Source organism: Eublepharis macularius, chromosome 5 (assembly GCF_028583425.1).
Source record: "Eublepharis macularius isolate TG4126 chromosome 5, MPM_Emac_v1.0, whole genome shotgun sequence".
Classification (NCBI taxonomy): domain Eukaryota; kingdom Metazoa; phylum Chordata; class Lepidosauria; order Squamata; family Eublepharidae; genus Eublepharis; species Eublepharis macularius.
The window spans coordinates 175,326,063-175,336,496 of record NC_072794.1 but is presented as its reverse complement, the minus strand read 5'-3'; the positions used below and the strand labels follow the sequence as shown (position 1 = coordinate 175,336,496).

General features: G+C 49.9%; 1 protein-coding gene across 1 annotated transcript; it reads right to left on the bottom strand.

Moving 5' to 3' along the window:
• Positions 1–6,399: 6,399 nt before the first annotated feature.
• On the bottom strand, positions 6,400–7,883 carry LOC129331036 (lysophosphatidic acid receptor 6-like). The gene is made up of 2 exons (XM_054981356.1): positions 7,812–7,883; positions 6,400–7,653 (listed from the first exon to the last, which is right to left on the bottom strand). The coding sequence occupies exon 2, from the start codon at positions 7,602–7,604 to the stop codon at positions 6,570–6,572; it is 1,035 nt and encodes a 344-aa protein (XP_054837331.1). The 5' UTR covers positions 7,605–7,653; positions 7,812–7,883; the 3' UTR covers positions 6,400–6,569.
• Between the last annotated feature and the right edge of the window lie 2,551 nt (positions 7,884–10,434).

Sequence of the window (10,434 nt, the reverse complement as noted above, 5' to 3'; positions counted from 1 at the left end):
AAGCAGGCTATGGAGGCAATGGGACCCTCGTCCCTACTCCTTCCAGCACGAGTGGATCATATCCATTGATGGTTTGGAGTCCGTCTGAATTACATTTTCTGGGAGCACCGCTGACTGCGGAGGAGAAATGAATGGTCTAACAAGCTTCAAAAAGAAGGGGGCCGAGCAGATCTTCATTTTGCCTCTTGTCGTAAATGTATGAGATTGCTGCTGGGCGATATCTCTTTTCCTCCTTCCCTCTCAAACATGACACAATATATTGTGAATAATGTAGAAACACAGAGCTGGGGTACCCAAGGGTCATCTAGTCCAGACCCCTGCACAATGCAGGGAATTCACAGCTGCCTCCCCCCCCCAACTCCCCCAGAGGAAGGCAGAAAACTTCTAGGTTCCCTGGCCAGTCTGGCCTGGAGGAAAATTCCTTCCTGGCCCCAAACTGGCGATTGGCATTATCCTGGGCATGTAAGGAAGGGCCACAAGAGCCAAGCACCCGCTCATCCTTTCTTGCCCTCATTCTCAAGATCTGCCTAAGTTCATCCTGAAATTTTATTTTATTTACTTTATTTATAATCCACCTTTCTCACTGAAATTCAAGGCATATTACAAAATCGTAATATAACAATTCAGTCAGAGAACACAGGATATTCAATAAAGGAGGACTAAGATTGCAGAGTTACAAGGCTCTTTTGCTGCTAAAGTAAAAGGAAACCTTGGACAGAAGGCTCCAATATGAAAATATGTCAAATCATAGTGACTGGAGGGTTCACAGACTTCCAGGCACTAGACGAGTTCTAAAAGCTGATTTCTTTTGCCTGGTTAAGACTCAAAATAGACAGTGTTTGGTAGAAAAACTTCTCAAGCCAGTCATCTAAACAGGCAGAGGAAGCGCTCTGAGAAACGATACATTCTTATAGCAACAGAAGCAAGAGGCTCACTGACCTGTTCGACATCTTTTCCTTTGGCCACCAAACCATCTCTGAGACAAGGTTCTCCGCAGATCACTCGCACCAGATACTTTCAGGTTGCCGGACTGATGTGCTTCATTTGTACCCCCCCTTTTCACCCTAGCAGGGACCTGAAGTGAGGTTTCTGCATTGACAGGGGATTGGACTAGATGACCTTGAAGGTCCCTTCCAACTCATGAGATTAAATAAAGAAATAATAACCCTGTGAGGTGGGTTAGACTGAGAGTGTGTGACTGGCCCAATGTCAACCACCCAGCAAGCTTCTCAGCAAGTGGGATTCCAACCTCAGTCCCACAATTCATAGTATAAGAAGAGCCCTGCCAGACCACGGCAGCAAGGGTCCCTCTTGCCCAATCCCGTTTCAGTTGCACTGAAGGGCCAAACATACAGGGCAGAGAGATCGAGGCCTTCCCCCCGTGTTGCCTCCCGGCACTCGGTTTCAGATGTTTACTGCCTCTGAACATGGAGGTTCTCTTTAGTCACAATGGCTAGTAACTGTTGATGGCTACTTCGCTCATCTGAACGGGGCCTTCTGCAGGTTGTCATCCTGCACGTGGGCAAAATCAACAGCTGCCCACAGTTGCGCTTTCTCGGTGGTGGCCCCCACCTTATGGAACGGCCCGCCTGAGGAGGTCAGGAAAGCTTCTGCTCTCCTGCCTTTCCACAAACAATGCAAAACGGAATTATTCAGGAGGGATTTCTACTCAAACAGGAGGGCAGTACTGTAAGGAAGTGGAGTGGGGGGTGGGGGGGAATGCAACAGTACAGGGACAAGGACCACAGACTCTACTTCTGTATGCTACTGTGCACTGCCTGTTGCTTTGGGAATGATCCTACTGGGTAGTTCTATGTTGTTTAGCTTGTGAAGTGTATCAGTCTTAGCCTTGAGCAATAATGTGAATAAATAAATAAAGATTCTAATGGCATTTTAACCACCTATGCCCATGACTATCACGATGCCCACTGGCAGCAAATTCTGCCGCTGCATTGCGCATTGAGTCAAGAAGCACTTCCTTTCCTCTCGTCTCTCCTGATTCCAGTCTGACCTTCTACCCACTACACGGCACTGTCTTGAGGCCCACGCGAGAGTCATTAGCCCTTCCCACGGACAGCAGTTGCACAAGCAGCGGGAAGCGCCTTCTCACGACGGGCCACTCACAGCGAGAGTTCCAGGTGAGGCGAGGCGCATGGGCCCAGACCGCTCCTCCCTTTCCTGGCTGCAGCTTCTCCACCGTCCCAGCACAGAGCTTGCAGAGCCCCCCACCCCACCCCACCCCACCCCACCCCATGCTGCTTTCAGCCTTGCACGAGTTCTCTTGCAAAGATGGGCTGCCGTTGGCCGGCCAGATGAAACCGTTCTGAGGTATGTTGCGAAATGGGGCTCCCCTTCACAAGGGGGGGGGAGGAGGGGCCACAGTATGAAAGGCCACATGGGGTGGCAGGGATCCCAGGGAGGGAGCACTTCCCAGTCTGAATTAACACACACACGCGCATGCGCACACCCTGACACAACCACAGGTTCAAACTCTTTTAAACCAGAAGCTGCCACTACTGGATTCTTTTAAGCAGCCAACACCCCCCCATTAAACCATTTCTATAAAAACAGCCACTGAAACTGCAATATTAACAGGGCAATTACCTCGGAGCCTATCTGGAGGAGTGGCATGGATATGCAGAGGAATTCCCAAAGGCATAGTAAGAAGTGACGGTGTTACGAAAGGGAAATCAGAAAGGTGTCGGGTGTTTGAGAAGTCAGAAAGCAGACAACTGAAGTGGGCAAAAGGCATAAAAATAGAGCACAAACATTCCTACTCTGACTGGGGCCAGATCTTAAAACTGGGCACCTCTCGCTCTCTTTTATTAAAAGTTTTATATAATTACCTAAAAAACTGCAACACATACTAATAAAACAGACAAAACCAAAAATCACTAATCAACATACAAAAACATACATAATACAGAAAAAATCAACAAGAAAAAACAACCTAAATTAAAAGGTTTCGATGTTCAACAAAACAAATATTTGTATCATGTCAAATCTATACTTTCTCTAGGTAATTATTAAAAGCTCTTTTTCTAATGTCAAAATCCTGTAATCCATAAATCCACAAATCATCAAATCATTGTTATCTATTTCATATAAATAGCCTATGAAGGGTTTCCATTCATAAGCAAACGAACTTTTTGACTTCTTTCTAATCAGCAAAGCACGCTTTGCCGTCTCAGTCAGTTCCGTCATCTTTGGCAGCCATTCCTCCCTTGCGGGCAGTCCAGTTCTTCCCATTTTAAAGCATTAGGAGTCTCGCCGCTGTAATATATAAAAAGAGAGTGCCACCACTTTTATCCAGCTGGAAGTCCATCATTCCCAACGAAAATGTCTCAATTTCACTTTAATCTTTAAAATGTTCTGTATTAATAATTGTATATGTTTCCAAAAGGTTTCTGCTAACTTAAAAGACCACCACATATGAAAGAACGATCCTTCATGCCGAGTACATTTCCAGCATACATATACATTCTAGCCAATTTCTCAGGAGTCATAAATCATCTTATAAACATTCTCCTTAGGACTGGAACTTAATATAAATTTCAAACCTTTTAACTACATATTTTCCCATTGTTCCATTAATATATCATACCCAAAGTTTTTAGCCCATGGGCATCATACATTATTTGACATGCTCTTCTTCGGTCTCAAGTTTCAACACAACTTTATACATTTTTGTGATAACATGTTCATCATCCTATAACATAATTCCCTTAGCGTCTATCCGACGACTCACTGGTGCAGGCGTAGTCCCAGCAAGTCGCTGGACCTTGGAAGGGCCCAGGCAAGTAGACCTGGCCTCCGCCCATCCGAAGGCCAGGTCTACTTACTGTGGCTTGGCCAAGCAGTCGGCTCCGCCTTCCCCAGCCCTGATCAGGGCAGGCCATCATGGGGCAGGCCTGGCTTGCCTGCACAATGCCTCCCAAGGAGTCCTCCCAAGCCTCGGCCTGCTGTGCAGGACGGGGCACGCGGCAGTGCGTAATGAAGCCTGCATGCTGGACCTACTGAGCTCAGGTCTACTCGCTGTGGATTAGTTCAGTAAGTAGACCTGGTATCTGGACAGGTAGAGGCCAGATCTACCTCCCTTCAATTTGCAAGGTAGGGTGACCTGGCTTTCGCACACAGATGAAGGCCAGGTCTACTCGCCAAGGTTTTGTTTGGTGGGTAGACCTGACCTCCACTCATCTGAAAGCCAGGTGTACTTGCTGTGGCATTGCAAGGGGAGAACACCTGGCCCTCGCATTTCTGAATGCCAGGTCTACTTGCCATACTGTTGGGTTGACCAGACCTCCATTCATCTGAAGGCCAAGTCTACTTGCTATGGCATTGAACGTGGGGGGCGAGAGTAGACCTGGCTTCTGCATGTCTGAAGGACAGGTCTATTCACCATGGCATTGGCTTTGCCATTTAACAATAATAACTGTGCATATATACCACTCTTCTAGACAAATTAGTGCCCTACCCAGAGCGGCGAACGTGTCTCTTCTTCCCCTCAAGGCAGGTCACAGCCCATCTGGAATGCTCAGGAGCATGGCAATCTCATCTGAGGGCAACCCCGCATGACTGGCTATCCTGCCTGGCCCCTTGGATGGTTCCTCGATTAGCCCTCGAAACAACAGGCCTCCTGGGACAGCAGCGCGAGGGCTGACTCTCCCAGCTCCAACGGAGTCACATATGGGCACAGTCGCCATCCCAGGCAAGTTGTCCAGACATCCTGCTCTCTTATGGCAGTTCAATAAAGTCTGTGATGACCAACAATTCTCTCCCTGTCTGTTTGCTTGCCTGTGGTTGCACCAACTCCTCCACTTCCACTCCCCTGCGGGGCTGCCCTGTTGCGCAACCCAGTAAGGGTGCCACAATCATGGGTGTCTCTGGTCCCTGGCTGCCTGCTTTCTGGAGGGGGTGGGGGGGCGGGAGGCATTGAAAGGGAGCAGAGATGGCAACCTGCACATTGGCTGTGCCTTTGCTTGCCACTCACAGGTCTGCCAAGGTCTGTCTGCACCCATTGGTGGATACAGGTGGGGTTGTCAGGAAAACGGGGGGGGGGTGCACTCCCTGCTGTGATGTCCCCATGCCTTGGCAGGCTTGGCCACTGGCACAGCTCCCCACAAAAGTCCTTAGGGAGGGGATGAGCTGTGCCACAGATCCATGGGCATTCGGTCATGCTGGGGAGGCAAGCCTTAAGATTGCACTGCCCATGTGCGGCCCAGCCTGCTATCAGGGGCCCGTCAAATCTAACTTTGGTGTATAGGTTCTATGAAAAGGAGCTCTGTGAGTTAAAGGAGCGACTTTGGACCTGAACAGTTATGGTTCATTCAAGGTTCAACAGTTCCAGTTGAACCTTGAATGTTGAGGAAAAGTATCTGGCAGAAATGGCATAAAATCTCCCCCCAGTATTTGTGTATGTTAACTGTAGCTCAGTTTCAATGTGTGAACTCCCATTGACAAAATGTATAACCTCTGGGGAGTGAAGTTGAGAGTCATTTCTACACTGTACGCGGAAGTATTCCACACAGAAAACTTTGCCTTGTTCTCCCCTGGTTTCCTGTAAATACATCTTTCTTGTTCATCATCATCTATATCTTTTCTGTCCAGTCAAAAAAGAAGTAAAAAGGGGATTATACCTCACAATTAAACATCTTATTCTAGTAGGGACCCAAATGAGAGTCTGTCAGATATGCATGCCAACATATCTGTCATAGGTGTGTTCTGTATCCTGTACCGATCCTCTGAGAGTATGTGAAGGGTATTCTGTATTGATCCTCTGAGAGTATATTTAATACACATTTGGTGTTAGGCTAGTAGCTGCTTCGCTTATCTTGCAGGTGCCTACTTTTGGTTTTGAAGCAGGCTGGAGAATGTCCCTGAGTGCCAGCCTGAGCCTGGGAACTGCAATGACCTTCATTCCTTCTCTCCTTTTCTCCAGTCCGCCCCCCCCCCCGGCTCTTTTGCGCCAGAATTCTAACTGTCCCTATCCTGAAGGCGGGAACTTTCCCGATAACTAACCTAGCCTTCCTTACCCACATCACTTCTGCCGATGCTACTGCCTGTGTGCACTGATACTGATGGATCTCTAATAAAGCAACTTTAACTCATACCCTGGAGGGTTTGCAGTGAAGTACTATTGGGATCTAACTGCCAGAACCTGACAGAGTCCTTTAAAGAGCACAAAGCTTACAGGATCTCAGCCAGTTAATCAAGGTTTCCCGTTTTTACTGATCGTGGGCAGCTTTGGATTGAGGGGCCAGAGAGGGTGGGAGTGGACAGCCGTAAGAGAGCAGCTACTGCAGAAGCCCCCCCTCCCCTCTCTTATCCCCTCCCTCCACACCATTAGTCACCACAATGCTGGAGTGACAGGTTTGGAATAGCAAAGAGTCCAGCCATTGGCATATTTTGTTTTGATTTAATAGTATTGTGAACATTTTGGAAATAAAACGTTTTAAAAACACAAATGGAAATAATATAATAAACACAAATTAAATGAAGTAGTACATAAAAGAAAATTCTCATACATCCACCACCAGAGGTGGTGGTGGTGGTGGCTGGCAGTAGCTTGCTCAGTCCGTGGTGCTCGGCATAGTATTTTCTGCAGCAGAAGATCCCGTGTGGGCGGATAGAACTTGGAGCCACACGGGGCGCTGTAACTTCTTCAGACAGCAGATGCGTTTCCAGTTTGGCTGCCACTGAAAACGTTCAGCAGCAAAATAATAGACAAGAGGATCCAAGCAGGCGTTGAAACTTGTGAGTGCCATTGTCACACGCCGGGCAACATACGTTGCACGGATTAGGGAGCAGCCACCAAGAGCACCCACGCGGCCAAGCGTGTGGACCAGCTGTACCACATGGTAAGGAACAAAACAGACCAGGAAGACACCTAGAACCACCAGCACTGTCCGCAGTGCCTTGCGCCTCACCACACGTGAACCAGGCTGCATCCCAGGGGCTACCAGCAGCTGACAAGCAATGAGGGGGTAGCACACCCCAATCAAAAGAAGCGGCAACAGGAAGCCGACCACAGCAGCGAAGATGCTGACGCTGGAAATGCGCCCCTTCCAGGAACTGGAGGAGAAGTTCTCAAGACAGGCTGTGCGGCCATCAGCGAAAGGTTGGGTCAGGGGCCCACGGAGGGCCAGGTACAGGATGGCTGCCAGAAGCACCGCCCACACCACCAGGGCAGCCCCCACACGATAGCGGAGCTTGCGGAAGTGCAAGTGGCGCAGTGGATGCACCACGGCCACGTAGCGCTCGAGGCAGATGCAGGCCAGGAAGAGGGAGCTGCCATACAGGTTGGCAAAGAAAAGGCAGCCCGTGATTTTGCAGAGGGCTTCCCCAAAGATCCAGTCGTTACGCAGTGCATGGTAGGCAATGCGGAACGGCAATGTCAATACGAAGAGCAGGTCGATGGTGGCGAGGTTCACCAGGAGGACATTGGCCGGGACAGTGGCTGACTTGGTCCGAAGGAAGTAACCCAGCACAAACAAGTTCCCAGCCAGGCCCAGCACAAAGACCGAGCTGTAGACTACAGGGAAGAGGACGTACTGGAAGTCAGCGCTCTCCGAGCAGTTAGAGGCACTCCTGCTGCTGTTCCACATGGCGCCGCCAGGAACCAGCACCGGCAGGTTGTGGCGGGGGACCAGGCAGCTGCAAATGAATCAAACACCCACTTCAGCCTCTTTACGACAGTCAGCCCAGATCGTTAACTGAGGCTCCCTCCACCTGCTATCCCAGCTTAACCTTCCCCCACATTCTGGCCCTTATGAGACACAACCACCTCCCACCCCTCCTTGGACTCAGCTTACAATAAAGAGTCAGACAGAAGCGCCAGGAAGGTCCCAAGCGCAAAGCCTTCTCCACCTCTTCCTTAACTGTCCCCGGCGGCCCTCAATCAACAGGACTCTGTCTCTCTCCATGGACACAAGACAGCTGCAGTCTCGATCCTTGATGGAAGCAAGAAAGAAGGGGATACATCGTTGGGGAATGAGCTGCCAAGCTCGTTTTCTCTTTGGGCCCCAGAGAACGCTCTGATCAGCTGGAAAACATCTGCTGGTGGTCCCTGGCCCCAGGGAGGCTCAGTTGGCCTCAACCAGGGCCAGGGCCTTTTCAGTCCTGGCCCCAACCTGGTGGAACTCTCTGTCTGAGGACACCCGGGCCCGTCAGGATCTTCTATCATTTCAACAGGCCTGTAAGACGGAGACGTTCCACCAGGCGTGTGGTTGAGGCCAGCATGAGATCCTCACTGAGCCTCCCACCAGCCTCCCACTGAGTGTGGGGTGATACAGTGTCCACCGGCCGGCTGCCCAACATATGGGTACAGCACGGGGCTACGTACTGGCCATTTGTTTGTTGACCCACGTATGGGTTGCAGTGCATTATCTGCCTGCTTCCCTCCCCCTGTATGCTGATGGGCAGGAACCTGGAATTGACCCCATCTTGGGACAGTTACTATATTCTGGAAGCAGCTGGGAAAGATGCTGGCTTCCAGATAGTTCAACGCGCTGCCTTTCTCAACCCAGATCGTAAAAGGGATCCTTACTCACAGTTTTAGCCAGTGAATGCAGCATGGTTCAAACATAAGCAAGATACATCTTTATTGGTCCAGATTTGTTGTAGACAAGCGGTAAATTCGTTATAACTGTCGCATCCTTGCTTGAGGAGCAGCGTCCCAAACAAAGGGAGGAAGAGGACAATCAAGTTTTTAACACCTTCACAGGAAGCCTACAATAAACTTCTATATTGAAGGGGGGACTACAATTCCCATGAGTACCAATTGTTAAAGGGACAGTACATAGTTCTGACTACACAGATACTGAGGCTTTCTAAGCTGTGGTTACAGTACACTCCCCGCCTGGGATCCTATGGATTCCACCCCAACATGCAAGCTAGTGGAGTAACCTAACAAGTCTAAGCATATATGTCATGCTACACTATTCTCATAACTAGGCAATAAAGGCTCAATATAGCATATAAGCGACAAATGGCATGCAAAGCTTGAGCTTCAATCTTCAAGATCAGTCTTCCGAACAAGCAGGATCACTTCGGTGACTGGTCTGGTGAAAATCTTCGGGCCGTCGTGTCTGGCTACACGAATGTCAATCTTGCGGACCAACCCGTCCGCGCTGGGTAGAACTCGATCTATAAGTCCCATGGGCCACGAGTTCCTAGGAGCGTCCTTGTCTTTCAGGAGGACGACATCACCTTCTCGTAGGTTGGGCTCAGACTTCTCCCACTTGCGTCGGCATTGCAGAGTTGGGAGGTACTCTTGCTTCCATCGCTTCCAAAAGGTGTTAGCGAGGAGTTGAACTTGCCTCCATTGCTGCTTGAACATATCCTTAGAGATGAAGTCTCCCTGAGGTGCAGGCCAGGCGCCTGTCTTCTGTGTCAGCAAGGTGGCTGGTGTTAAGATGGTAGGGTTCTCAGGATCAGAAGATACTGGAACTAAAGGTCTGGCATTGATGATAGCAGACACCTCTGCCAGGAGGGTGGCCAAGGTCTCATGAGTGAGAGAAGGTTTTCCTGCTAGCATAGAGTCCAATATTCTGCGCGCAATGCCAATCATGCGCTCCCACACTCCTCCCATATGAGAGGCATGGGGAGGGTTGAAGATCCATTTACAATTCTGCTCGCTCAGGTAGCTGCTGAGGGTTGGGTCCAGATCTGTGCTTCCATTGATTCCTAGCTCCTTGCAGGCACCAACGAAGTTCGTGCCACGGTCAGACCTCAGTAGCTTGACAGGTCCCCGTATGGCAAGGAATCTTCTGAGGGCATTTATGAAGCTGGAAGCATCCATGGACTCAATCACTTCGATATGTACGGCTCGGATGCTCAGGCATGTGAATAGCACTGCCCATCTCTTGCTGTTGGCTTGTCCTCCACAGGTCCAACGTGTCACTACATTCCAGGGGCCAAATACGTCAAGTCCAACATTAGTGAAAGGGGGCTCAGTGCTGAGTCGATCCGGTGGCAGGTCGGCCATCTTCTGCTGCTGATGGGGCCCTTTGAGCTTCCGGCATTGTATGCAGGTCTGTAGGACTGCAGCGATGCATCTTTTCGCTCCCACAATCCATAGGCCCGCTGCTCTGATGGCTCCTTCTGTGAAGTGACGTCCTTGATGATGAACCCGCTCGTGGTGGTGGCGCACCAAGAGGACAGTCACGTGATGTCGAGCTGGAAGGATGATAGGGTTCGCTACTGTTGAGCCTATATCAGCTGCCTTCAGACGCCCTCCTACCCGAAGTAAGCCATCGTCATCGAGGTAGGGGTTCAGCTTAAGTAGCGGACTGTTCTTGGGTGTAGGCAACCCTTTCTTGGAGTTTTCAAGTTCTTCTACATAGAACTCGTGTTGTACTCTCTGGAAAATCAGGAGCTCTGCCCTGCGTCGTACTTCTGACGAGGTTGGCTCTGTATTCCGGTGGCGAGCAAAGT

Bases quoted from the DNA above. Each gene is read 5' to 3' on its own strand.
- LOC129331036 (XM_054981356.1), bottom strand. From the start codon at position 7,604: ATGTGGAACAGCAGCAGGAGTGCCTCTAACTGCTCGGAGAGCGCTGAC.